The sequence below is a fragment of the Myotis myotis genome, unplaced genomic scaffold (assembly GCF_014108235.1).
Source record: "Myotis myotis isolate mMyoMyo1 unplaced genomic scaffold, mMyoMyo1.p scaffold_m19_p_9, whole genome shotgun sequence".
NCBI classification, from domain to species: Eukaryota; Metazoa; Chordata; class Mammalia; order Chiroptera; family Vespertilionidae; genus Myotis; species Myotis myotis.
Window position 1 is genome coordinate 4,473,789 of NW_023416401.1, and position 13,590 is coordinate 4,487,378.

The 13,590-nt window shown below is 42.0% G+C and overlaps 1 protein-coding gene across 4 annotated transcripts in view; it reads right to left on the minus strand.

Moving 5' to 3' along the window:
* Positions 1 to 13,590, minus strand: part of LOC118662526 (desmocollin-3-like) — a 43,461-nt gene that overhangs the window by 11,205 nt on the left and 18,666 nt on the right. For 3 of the 4 annotated variants that reach the window (XM_036320990.1, XM_036320992.1, XM_036320991.1), the window contains exons 8-13: positions 10,897 to 11,031; positions 10,327 to 10,512; positions 6,729 to 6,985; positions 6,478 to 6,620; positions 4,481 to 4,705; positions 1,973 to 2,197 (exon numbers count right to left, since the gene is read on the minus strand). In XM_036320990.1, the coding sequence (XP_036176883.1) occupies positions 1,973 to 2,197; positions 4,481 to 4,705; positions 6,478 to 6,620; positions 6,729 to 6,985; positions 10,327 to 10,512; positions 10,897 to 11,031 (1,171 nt within the window). The remainder of the gene's footprint in view (positions 1 to 1,972; positions 2,198 to 4,480; positions 4,706 to 6,477; positions 6,621 to 6,728; positions 6,986 to 10,326; positions 10,513 to 10,896; positions 11,032 to 13,590) is intronic. The other variant, XM_036320993.1, reaches the window with a different exon arrangement.

The following is a 13,590-nucleotide window of genomic DNA, read 5'->3' on the forward strand; positions in this document are numbered from 1 at the left end:
GGCCCATAAATACGGTTTTTATATTATTAAATGGTTGAAGAAAATCAAAGTAGTTTATTAGATGTAAAAATTACATAAAATTCAAATTTAGTTTCACAGATAAAGAACACAGCATGCCCATCATTTAAATATTTTCTATGGCTGTTTTCTTGCCACAGATTTGATTGGTTATAACTGAGACCACATGGTCTGCAAAGTTAAAATATATACTATCCAGCCCTGGAAAAAGTGTGCCAACCCCTGCCTTCTCTATGCCCTTTGTGTCCAAAAACCACCAACAAGAACCTGCAGCTAGGCTTGGCCTAACCATTTACTGAAATTGCAGTCACTACCCCCAATCCTTCACACTCACCCCACACATTGTACAGCACTGTAGGTCCTCATTATTTTGCTTTTTTCCCCTCCATAGCATTTAATTTATGTATTAGTTTGCTGTCTCAAGACAGACTATTTTTTTTTTTATTGATTTCAGAGAGGAAGGGAGAGGGAGAGAGAGAAAGAAACATCAATAATGAGAGAGAACCATTGATTGGCTGCCTCCTGCACACCCTCAACAGGGGATCGAGCCCACAACCCAGGCATGTGCCCTGACCAGGAATCAAACTATGACCTTGTGGCTCACAGTTCTATGCTCAACCACGGAGCCACACTGGCCGGGCAAGACAGACTATTTTTGTTTGTTTTTTTGTGTTTTCTTCTTGATGAATCCCATGCATGTAGACACAGTTTTTGGCATATCACTGGTGTTCAATATACATTTATCTTGTTGAGTCGGTGAGAAATAATGAACACTTATTAGAAGTTACTGTGCACTGCTGTAAGCTCTTCACATGCATTAATTAATCCTCAGTGCCACCCCATAAAGTAGGCTGCTATAATGATCTCCTTTTACAGGCGAGGAGCCGGAAGCGCAGTTAAGTAACCTGCCCCAGGTGACATGGCTGGCAAATGACAGAGCTGGGGTAGAAACCCAGACAGTCCGATTCCAGAGTCTTGCTCGTAATCATTGCCCCTCTCATAGAACAAAGGATCAGCTGGTCTACACTGCAGGATTGGGTGGAAATAAAACGAGAGGAAGAGATATGGTGTCATAGGGAACTAAATTGGCAAGATAATGTCAACGAAGAGATATTGCTGACATCTCCCCTAAACCTGTGGCTCAATGGTGAGAGGACATGAAATGAAAATGGCTTTTAGTGAACTTTCACATCGCAGAAGATTTAGGTTGTTTTATACTCCTGAAAGGGGCAGTACCAGGACCAAGAAATAAAATTATACATTGAGAGACTTAGCACAATCTGAGGCATTTTCAGGAGTTCTGTCCAAGACCTGGCTGGTGTGGATCAGTGGACAGAGCATCAGCCACACACCAAAAAGTCTTGAGTTTGATTCCTGGTCAAGGGCAGGTACCTGAGTTGCAGGTTCGAACCCTGGCCCAGTGGGGCCTCATGCGGGAGGCAATAAATCGATGTGTCTCTCTCGCATGTTTTTCTGCTCCCTCCCTCCCTTTCACTGTCTCTAAAAATATGTGGAAAAAATATCCTTAGGCAAAAATTAACATAAAAAAAAAGGAGTTCTGCCAGGCCAGTGTGGCTCAGTGTTTGAGCATCGACCTATGAATCAGGAGGTCATGATTCAATTTCTGACCAGGGCACATGCCTAAATTGCGGGCTTGATCCCCAGTATGGGGCGTGCAGGAGGCAGCCAATCACTGATTCTCTCTCATCATTGATGTTTCTATCTTTCTCCCTTCCCCTTCCTCCCTGAAATCAATAAAAAAATATATATTTTTTAAAAAAGAGTTCTATCCAAAATTGAAATCTTTCATCTCAAAAAGGATCCTAACACGAAAGGAATTTGTAAAGGGGACTCACACCTGATGGATAGTTGGACACGATCACTTTTTAAGGACCTTCCCCTACACTCGGATTTTCGCTATATATTTAAGTTTTAAGTAAATAAAAGGACTTACAAAACAGTAACGCTATACCCAGCAGGATCGCCAGGATCGCCCACTTGCCGAGTGACACCCCCACACTCCTTACAGCGGCCAGGCACTGGCTCGGGTGAGTGCAATCGCACAGGTTCACTCGCAGGGTTTTCGTGGCCGACTGCCCTGCTCTGTCTTTCACAGTCACGGGAATGTAGTATTCCTTAACCTCCGCATTCTTCCGGTAGGAAAGACGGGCAGCTGTATCTGCAATAGAAGAATCAGAATTTCACGGACATGGCCGCCTCCCTTGGCATTGGTCTCACCGCACTTGTTTGTACCTAACTATCTGCCACTTAAATACAAATAAAGACAGATGCCTCTCTCCAACTTTGCCAGGCACTAGCCTTACCGCGGATGTGATGCTCACGGTAACTTTTTAGAGAGAAGCTTAAGGAAAGAATTTGGCATCGGAGTGACCCAGTAGCATTTCAACAATATTTAATAGTTCCTTACTTATTCTCTTTTTTACAAACTAATAATGCTAGATTGGCTTTTTAAAAATTATCTTTGCTGTTGAAAGTATTACAGTAGTCCCCTTTCTCCCCCAGTGAGTCCCTCCACCTTGTACCGGACCCCCTCTCCTCCCGCCCGGCTTTCACCTCACTACTGTCAGTGTCCATGGGTTATGCATATGCATACAAGTTATTTGGTTAATGTCTTCCCACTCCCCCTCATCCACCCTTCCCTCTTTTAACATACACTTCAAGTGTTTTTCTGTAGTAGCAGTTCATGACACTCATAAAGAATTAACACATACAGTCACACACAAGGGATGTTTTAAGTTCACATCCTCTTATCCATGAACCTTCTCGTACCTACCTGTCCATTATAAGGAAACTTTTCAAAACACAGTGGACCCTTTGTGGTTAATGCCCTGCCTCTGGAAATAATCTCAATATCAAAACTAATCAATATCAGAAAAACAGCTCTCTCTATATCACAACAGTACATGTGTATCAACTGTGATATTACCCCCAACAGTCTCCATACCTTATTCTGATGACCTGATCACCCCCTGACCAAAAGCTCTACACATTTCCAACTGCAATGACAACCTTCTGGAGCTTTTGCAATGCACTAAATGGACTGACAGAGCATAATACACACCTGGGAGCCGCCTGCGATTTTTAAGCTGTGCTTAAACGCACTGTTATCATTGGGAGGACGGCACCATGTTTGGCTGCACCTCATAACCAGCTTCCGGAGGAACGTGAGGCATCACTCGGGTTCCTTCTTTCCTTCCGAAGCATCCTGTGCCAGAGGTAAGACCCCTCAAGGCCGCACCTGAGCCCTCATCCTGCTCCCTCACCCACCAGTGCATCAGCCTCTGACTCTCCTTGACACTCACTCTGCCCTCTTCAAATTGCCTCCTAAGTGTCACCAAGTCACCTTTTTACGACATAAATCTGGACAAAGTGTTGCCTTTATGCACCCCCAATGCATACGTGTCATCACCTACTATACGAAGGCCATTCTCCTTGGCCTGGTCCAGGAGGCTCCTCACTTCCAGATTCCATCCTTCCTCCTGCCCATTCTCCCAGCATTCCAACTAAAACTTCCTAAATGCCAACAACACTGATCTCCTTACTACCTCAGTAAGGAGATCATGCCTCCTTTCATGCCTATATATTAATGAATTAGTGATCCAAGAAACATTTATTAAGCGGTTAGTGTCTACTAAGCACTGGGCCAGGTACTGGAATTACAAAAATAGATTGCAATGTCTTGAGAAAATCGTGTATACGTTGGAGGAGAAATGTAAACGATGACAGTACCACATGAAAAGCACTTTAACAAAGGTAGCGAAAGGCCACAGTGTCCCTGCTTCTACTCCCAGAAAGACTTCTTAGACGTGCGGAATCATGTCTTCCTTGCTAATCTCTATACACACCCCAGGGTCAGCAATAGTGCCTGGGAGATAGTAGGTGCTCTATGAAGGAACAGCATACAGAAAAGTCCGATTACATGAGAGAACATGACATAGTAACAAAGAAGCAGTGAGTCATGGCTGAAATGCAGGCCACACTCCTCAGAAACCAGTCACAGACCCTGTCAGAGGCTCCAGCACCAGACCTCTATCCATATCCCACCCGTCCCCTTCCAAACTACCGCCAAGTGCCTGGCCCCGACCCCAGACTCCTCACTTCCAGAGCTGGCTTCCAACCACATTCAAACTGCCCACCGTCCATCCCTCTTCCCCTCCCTGGAGTTGCTTAAAAACAGCAACAACACTTGAGTGATAAGCTGCCCAATATTTTAACACAGCAATTTTGTCTTCATTGTCAAAGTAAATTTTGCCACCTTGAAAATTACTATTTCTCTCATTTTGTGTACAATATATAACATAGGCCCCCTAAATATTTGTACAAGGTTGTTAGGCTTTTAAAATCTGTTAATAAGAATCAATGGTACATGTTTCCTGTGAGTAACCAAGTAAACCCATCCTCAGTTGTTTCAGGGCAGATAAGTGAGTTTTTGAGTGAGTACCATTAACTTTGGAGAGGGTCCATATTTTGTTGACTTCTGGAGACGGGTTTGCCAGGCTGAAGTAAAATGGAGCACCGTGGATAGGCTCGTCGGCGTCAAAAGCTGAAATGTCAGCGTACCCCATCTTTGGTTTGCAAATTGTCACATAGTCTTGACGTATTTCTGGCGCATTATCATTCACATCTTCGATGCTCACGGCAAGTGTTCCAGTGCACGATCTGCCATCTAGGAAGAAGGGCAAAAGGTTTAGTGTAATTTGTCAAGTCTTTTATAATTTCTTAAGAATAGAATCAAATAGAATCTAAATAGGATATATGGTTTTTAAATCAACTCCTGGTTATTAAAATAAATGATAAATAAGAAATCCTAGCCCTGGCTGGCTTGGCTCAATGGATAGAGCATCGGCCTGCGGACTGAAGGTACCCGGGTTCGATTACAGTCAAGGGCACATGCCTGGGTTGTGGGCTTGATCTCCAGTAGGGGGCATGCAGGAGGCAGCCGATCAATGATTCTCTCTCATCATTGATGTTTCCATCTCTCTCTCCCTCTCCCTTCATCTCTGTAGTCAATAAAAATATATATTAAAAAAAAGAAATCCTATATAATAAAAGGGTAATATGCTAATTAGATAGGAGGTCCTTCTGGACAAAGCTGGGGCCAGAGGGAAGCCTGGTCCCAGCTGCCTGCGGGTGGCTGGAGAGGAGCCAGCCCAGGTCCCGGTGCCAGAGGGAAGCCGGTGCCAGCAGCCGGGGGAAGGAAGGCCCACTCTTGCATGAATTTCATGCATCTGGCCTCTGGTATATGGATAAATGAAACCTGCCAATCATGAGCACTACTGTTGATAATATCAGATACAACTGCCAATAAACTTTTACCAAAGTTATTACCAAACAATAAAAATAAATGTCTGAATTTCAACTCCATTTCCTTGGTTCCCTTCTGGCACAGGTGTAACTGAGTAGTGACATAACTACAGAAAAGTATTCCAATCCCAGAACACATTAAAACCACTGAGGCAGCATTGTTTAAATAGATGATGTCCAGGATCCCAAACCAGGGACTGTGGTTCAGTCGGTCTGAGGTGGTGTCTATACCTTGATATTTTTTTTAAGTGTCACATATTATTTGAAGATAAAACCAGGGCTGAGAAGTTCTGGGTTACTTTAAGAAACAGAATTCAAAGAAAGAATCATTTTGACCTAAAAGTCAGCTGAGCTATTGAACGTCTCAATTTAAAGTTACATATATACCATGGAATCCCTTGCAGCTGTTAAAAAAAGAAAAAGAAAAAAAGAAAAAGAAAAAAAGAAGGATCTCTTACCCTTTGAGACAGCATGGAGGGACCTGGAGAGTAGCATGCTAACTGAAATAGCCAGTCAGAGAAAGACAAGCATCACATGACCTCACGCACATGTGGAATCTAATGAACAAGGTAAACTGAGGAACAGGATAGATCCAGAGACAGGGAAGCTTGCCACAGACTGAGGATTCTCAGAGGGAAGGGGGTTGGGGAGGAGATTAACCGAAGAGCTTATATGCATATATGCACAGTTCATGGACACAGACAATAGTCGGGGGGAGGCCTCGGGAAGGGATGGAAGTAGGGAGAAAGGGGTCAATGGGAAAAACAGCGGGACATCTGTAATACTTCCAACAATGAAGACAAATTTAAAAAATGCACAGTTAAAGTGACGTGAAGAGTTCTAGGAGAGCCTGGGGAGACCCCTTCACCAGCCCTAGACCTCAGTCGCACCGTTGTCCCCTAACATGGTCTGTCAGCCTTTAAGGCCCGCCATGCGGGAGGCACGATGGTACAAGACACGGCTCCTGTTCCAAGTGCCTTCACCTTGTTACGTGGCTAAGAGAAGCAGGAACAGAGTCTTTAAAGGCATTTCCAAGAACTCAGCCTACTTATCACAGGAATAATTCTGCACGAGAAAAGTCGCATTATCCTCCAGTTCTTTCAGTAAATACCAGCTGAAGGCGTTTTTGTCTACCTTGGTCTATTGCCAGGACTGTGACGTTGTAAAAGTCGTTCCTGGGGGTGGCGGCCTCCCTGTCCAGAATTTTGGAAGTCTGGATGGACCCCGAAATTTCATCAATGGCGATCCACCCGTTAGGATCGTGCAACTTTTTGTACCTGTTAATAAAAAACGTATTAAAATCGCAGTCTAAAATGTATTAAAGTAAGTGACTGTCTCAATGGCTTCAACTGCATGTCAGTACGTGGGTGTAGATGTCCTTGTACCTTATCCCGCTGCTACTCTTGGTTTCGGGGTCATAGGCCTTGTAGCCATCCATCCTGGACCCCACGGCCGAGTTCTCTTTAATCTGCACATACTGGGCGGCAGGCTTGCATTCGGGCCCTTCGTCCTGGTTCCTCACGTGGACCGTGACCACAGCTCTGTTGGTGGGTGTCCTGAGCGCCAGGTCTCTAGTAAACGGGGCTTCGTTGCTCACCCCAATTTCCAGGTCCACTTTCTGGTTTTCTTCATAATCCAGTGGCTTTAAAAAGAAACACATGTACTCAGGCTGAGTGTACAACACACCTGGTATTTCAAGCAGCATGGGAACTTGTGTCCACACAGACAGTGCTGCCCGTTCTCCAGGGCCCAGGTTAGTCAATATTGACTTTTACTCTTTGCTAAAGAGGGAGGAATTATTCAGTAGGCCTTTAGCCAGAGGGGTCCCAAAGTTCCTGCAGGGGCTTACAGAGTTATGAAAAAAGCAATTCTTTAAATACTTAGATGCTTCATTCTCACTAAAAATATTATTCTGAACCTGGAGATAATGCAAAAAAAAAAAAAAATGGCAGTATTGTATGGCCCTGCTTTAGTGCACTAACAGCCCAGCGTACCGGCCATCTGACCCTAAAGAATAGAACCTTGTGCCCTAACTGGTTTGGCTCAGTGGATAGAGCATTGGCCTGCAGACTGAAGGGTCCCAGGTTCGATTCCGGTCAAGGGTATGTACCTTGGTTGCGGGCACATCTCCAGTAGGGGGTGTGCAGGAGGCAGCTGATCGATGTTTCTAATGCTCTATCCCTCTCCCTTCCTCTCTGTAAAAAAATCAATAAAATACCTATTTTTTAAGAATAGAACCTTGTTTGACTTACAATTTGCTATTGACTGGGGCCCACACACTTCACAGTTCTTATAAAATTAGATGTCGACTTAAAAAGAATGGACAAGGTTCAATACTCGTATTTTCTCTCTGATAGAAAAGGTATTCCCAGTACATGTTTTAAAACACGAATATCATTCTATCAGGCATATAACTGAGCAATCGTCTTTCAGCTTTTCCTTTTCTCAAAACTCATCCTGGGTCTCCCTTCTTCTTAGGCATCTGCTGTCTTTTTGCTGGTTCCTTCGTTAAAGGCTAAGTAGAACTTTTACCCACGCTCACTGCTTTTATGAAAATTATGTTTTGACAATTTGAGAATTAATTGTACTTTGGCATTGTCTGTAGTTTATCCCAAGAAACTCTCACTGTGAGAACGAAGTTGAGTAAGAGAAACAAGACATATGCTTAATGGTGCTATTATTATAATCATCCTGTTTTTCAGAGCAAGAAAGTGGAGAGGAGGAGTTGAACTGATTTTCCCACGGCTCAGAGATTCTCGGCTGAGCTGGAGTTGGAAGCCAGGCGGTCTGGCTTGGGTTCATTTCCTTAATCGCCACACTATACTTGCTTGGCTACTCTGCTGCTTACCTGGTTCACTAGCCTCTCAAATTTTTTAAATCAACCCTCTGACTAGAATTGATTTTCAGATAACAAATCGAGCAAAACCCATAACACACTATTCTACACAAAAAGTTGAAACACTTTCTCTTTTGTTCTCTTCAATTTATCAAAATAATCCTGGCTGACAGAGAAATACAAGAACCACATGATTTCACTCATATGTGGAAACTAATGAACAAAATAAACTAACAAAATAGAAACAGACTCATAGGTATGGAGAACAGGCAGGCAGCTGCCAGAGGGGATGGGGGTTGCAAGGCTAGGTGAAGAGATTAAGAAAAAAACAAACTCAAAGACACGGCCCACAGAATAGTGATCGCCAGAGGGGAAGGGAGGTGGAAGGATGTAGCTAAAAAAAGGGGGATGGAAGGAGACTCATACAATACAATATATAGATGATGTATCATAGAATTGTACCCATGAAACCTATATAATTTTATTAACCAATTAGAGGCCTGGTGCACGAATTCATGCACGGGTGGGGTCCAGCCGGCCTGCTTAGATCAGGGCCGATTGGGCCAGGCCAGCTGGGGGTAGGGCACACAGGAGTTTGGCCAGCCAACCCCGCCCCCTGGTCGAACTCCTGGTCAGTCGAACTCCCACCCAAGGGGACAATTTGCATACTAGCCTTTTATTATATAGGATGTCACCCTAATAAATTCAGTGAAAAAGTAAAAAAAAAAAAAAAAAAAATCATGGCTGAACATGGAACAAAGTCAAAACTCATGAGTAACATCTTTGTTTCAAACCTTTCCCCACACCTAGGTATTAGACTGTGAAACTAACATCATGAGTCCATTAAGAAGTCAAGAAAATTTCGGAATCTTAAAATCCATGAAATGCAGGTAAAATGCTTTTGATTTTTATGTCTAGCCCAGAAACTAGAGAGTCAAGAGGGACCATGAGTTACTATCTGTTGATTTGTTGCTAATGAAAGCCATCTCACAAATTACATGTGTTGGGATGAGCGTGCAGACAGGCAGAGCACCTGCTGACAACGAGAAGTAGATGGAAATTGAGGCGACAGCTGCTGCCCGGGAGGAGGTGCAGTTATTCCTGCCAGAGCCACCTGCTACATAAAGCAAAAGCCTCCCCAACTTCTATGTCATTTTTCAAGGCTTGGGCCGGCTATTATCTTAGTGGCTTAAAACTCTGCAAGATCAGAAATCTGCTGGGATGAAATCAATGATTAATGAAAAAAGCATGAGTTCTCTTCCACCATAGGGTGTCTTTTTGTTTCATCAATTGAAATAAACTGTTAAAAAAAATAGCTTAATTCTGCATTGAGATACTAACAATTCCCTAGAAAGCAAGTGTTGTACTGAAGTGAAATGTCCTCTGTGTTGAGAGGGACACAGAACAATGGTTTCCTCACTCAAGCCCACATGCGCTGCTGCTGCTGCTGCAACAGAAGCAAACAAGCAAACAAACACTGAGATGGGAAGCTCCCCCAGGACTCAGCTAAATCATGCTCGACGGTTCCAGAAAAGTTATCTTTTCTTTAAAGACGAAAGTCATCTTTTTATGAAAAATTATAGATAGATCGTGTTAATATTTGTAAATGTACTAATAATAGCCTATAGTTTATCAAATGCTTTCATTTTCATTATTATATTGAATAGCTACTAAGGAGGGGGAGATCATGATTATTCACTTTTTACTGATAATGTTTCATGGGATGAATAATTAAGGGGCATTGGGGATGTTTATCTTAGAGAAGGTAAGGCTCAAGTGGACATAATGGCTTTTTCAATAGAATGGTACCTCTTCTGTGTAGGGTTAGCAACAAAACGAAGGTCACAGACGTAGGATATAAGGAGAGTAACGTAGGCACAGCACAGTAAAGACTTCTGGGAATCAGAGCTCTCTACGTATGGAATACGCTGCCCATCGAGGTATGGAGATCCTTATACTTGAGCATGTTCAAGCATAAGTTAGGTGACTAATAACTGGCAAATAAATTATAGAAGAAAGGTGGGCATTCGATGGGAACAGTAGGACTAAAGGGACTACGTTCCCTCAACTGAAACTATTTAGTTGATTAAACCATTAGTTTATAAAATTTAACTTGCCAAGTTGTCCATTATCTATTATGACTGTACCTTTACAACACACAGAACTCCTTCGTTAGTTTCTTTGTCTGTGGTGATTTTGAAATGCCCGTTTTCATTGCCCTTCAAAATAGTAAAATTGGCTCTCCAATTGGCGCTGTTCACTAAATCCTTATCTTCTACAGGTAGTCGTAAGATTTCCACGTTGTATGTATTTTCCTCTACTGATGTTTCATACTGAAATGGAAAGGACTCGTTAAAAATATTGTATAAAGGAAACGTTTACAAAAAAAGTAAAATATATCTTCTACCCCAAAAGTATTTGTTCTTATAATTTTTCCCTAGATTATTTTAAAACTGTGAATCTCAAATAGTATTGTTTCATGACGACATCTTTGGAATGAAAACAATTTCATCACAATGAAGACTAATGTTACAGATCTTTAACAAGAGGTCAGTAATATAAATAATACTATGAATAAATAAGATAGATTTATGTATCTACTACTTAATTTTATTAAAAAAATAAGCATATATATTTCAAGGCATGATAAATATTTATTAATTCAGATCAAATAACAAATGCCAACAGACAGGGATAGATTCTGGAAATATACTTACAGTACTTTGTTTGAAAACAGGTGAATTGTCATTTGAATCTGCTACTGTTATCAGGCAAGTCGATGTGCCCACCAATCCAAAAAATTGACCATCCATATCTTGTACTTTCATTATCAATTTGTACTTGTCTACAACCTTAAAACAAAGCAAATATTTAATTAGGTTTTTACAACTTTATTTGGATTTATAAATTAAATTTTAATTGTATACTCTTCTATTTGTGTGTATTCATGCTTTTATTTCCACATTTGCATGTATTCTAAGAACTTGGTAGACAGGGATAAAGCTGAAAAGGTAAGCAGAGGTTAAATTATAAAGAGTTATACTAAGAATTTAGACTTATGTTTTAAAATATATTGTGATTGATTTCAGAGAGGAAGGGAGCGGGGGAGAGAGAGAGAAACATCAATGATGAGAGAGAATCATTGATTGGCTGCCTCCTGCACGCCCCCTACTGGGGATAGATCCAGCAATCCAGGCATGTGTCCTGACTGGGAATCGAACCATGACCTCCTGGTTCATAGGTCAACACTCAACCACTGAGCCACACCAGCCAGGCTTGACTTATGCTTCATTTTATTTTTTTGAAACCCTCCTGACAGCGGTTCTCAACCTGTGGGTCGTGAACAATGAAAATACATCCTGCATATCAGATATTTACATTATGATTCATAACAGTAGCAAAATTACAGTCATGAAGTAGCAACGGAAATAATTTTATGGTTGGGGGTCACCACAACATGAGGAACTGTAGTAAAGGATCGCGGCATTAGGAAGGTTGAGAACCGCTGCTCCAGTAGCTTCCCATCTTCCTCAAAGTAAAAAGCCCAGTGCCCTATAGACCCTCTAGGAGCCGACCGCTGTAACCGTAGACGTATGCTTTACATGGCAGGTGGCAGAGAAAGGTTTTCTTGAAGTCACAGAGGTAGCACAATTTAAAAGCATTTTGAGTTTTTTGAAAGAATATTATTGAAGGAAGTTGAGCAAAGTTTCGAGTGAGCTGATCTGGAAGCCAAAGAAACCAGTTAAAGAACTCCTAGTCTAACACGCGTGGTCCTAATCGGAGGCAGTAGCAGTGAGGACAGAGGATAAAGGTGACCGGGAAGTTAGGTGGGAGTCAGAATTAGAGCAGATTCTGGATACAAATGAAGAGGGAAAGAAGGATTGACAGTGATGCGCAGGTGTCCTACTTGGATAGATAGGCAGACATGGGTATCACCAAGCCATACAGAAAATTCAGAAGAGGCATTCTCTGAGGAAGTGAATACTAGCAAGTTCGCAAGGATGGGCAAAAACAATGAGTTTTCTTTGGCATATCCTGAATTTTACATGCCTCTGGGAGATCTAAGGAGAGAGGGCCAGAAGCCACCTTGGTATAGGGCCCATACTTAAGGGAGAGATCATAGCCAGAAGTACCAGTCTGGGAATCACCAGTGTGTAGACGGTGGTTGAAATTATGGCAGGAATCAGATATCTAGAAGAGGTTGAATATGAGAAGATTTGAGGATATAAGGAGCAATAGCATTTCAACAGCTGAGGATATAAAGGGGAAAGAAGACTAAGCAAAGGATACCAAACACAAAAGACCAAAGAAGCAGGAGAAAAACAGGAAATTGAAGGAATGCGAGTTTCAGTAACTGGCAACAGACAGAGACCTAAGGTAAGGTGGCCTTGGCAATTAGGAAATCACGGTGACTTCTGGGAACGGAGTTTCACAGACGGCGTGCTGAAGATGAAATGGAGTCATTAGTTTGTGACACAACCATCTCTGCTGCCTTTCTCTCCTCTCTAACTATTCTTCAGCCACTGATTATGTTCAGTTTTCTTCTTTTTCTATTTTGCCCTGTCTCATCTCCAGGTTCCTTTTACTTATCTCCCTCCACACTAGTCAACATTCCCAGCCAAATGCTCCACCCAGAGGTTCCGGGACTCCGCCAGCCTGTTTCTGCTTCCTCTAATGGCACTGTGTCTTCACCTCTTTGTTCATTTCTTTATTTCCCGTGTTATTCCCCACAAAATCCTGTTAGATTATTTTTTTGATCAGGCAAGCAGACCTGGGTTTGACACCCGCCCCCCCCCCCCAAAGCTGTATCTTATAAGCTTCATATCCTTAAATTATCTTTTCTAAGTCTCATTTTTCAATCTGAAATATGAGGAAAAATCCTTGTTTGCACTTAATTACCACATCATCTCTACATATTACACAGACACAAAAATACGTTAATACTGTTCCCTTCAAACTTTCCCATTTATTATTACCATTATGTGCTTTATCACATAAAATCTCTAGCCCCAAAAATGCATTAAAAAAATTAATGAAACCTCTGTTCTACTTTTGATTCCTTTTTAAAAGTTCTCACTATCCCTCCCTTTTTCTTTGGCGTCATATCACATCGATGTCTTTTTAATATCTCTCCCAGTCATATCGATCCTTATATTTATGTTATTCTAGTTGCAGTGGGAAGAATTTAAGTGTTCCAATAAAGCTATTTTTGCATATGAAGTTGATTCATCAGCTCAGTCAATAATGATTTTGTTGACCTAGTTAGATATAGGCCAGGGGTGGGCAAACTTTTTGACTCGAGGGCCACAATGGGTTCTTAAACTGGACCGGAGGGTCGGAACAAAAGCATGGATGGAGTGTTTGTGTGAACTAATATAAATTCAAAGTAAACATCATTACATAAAAGGGTA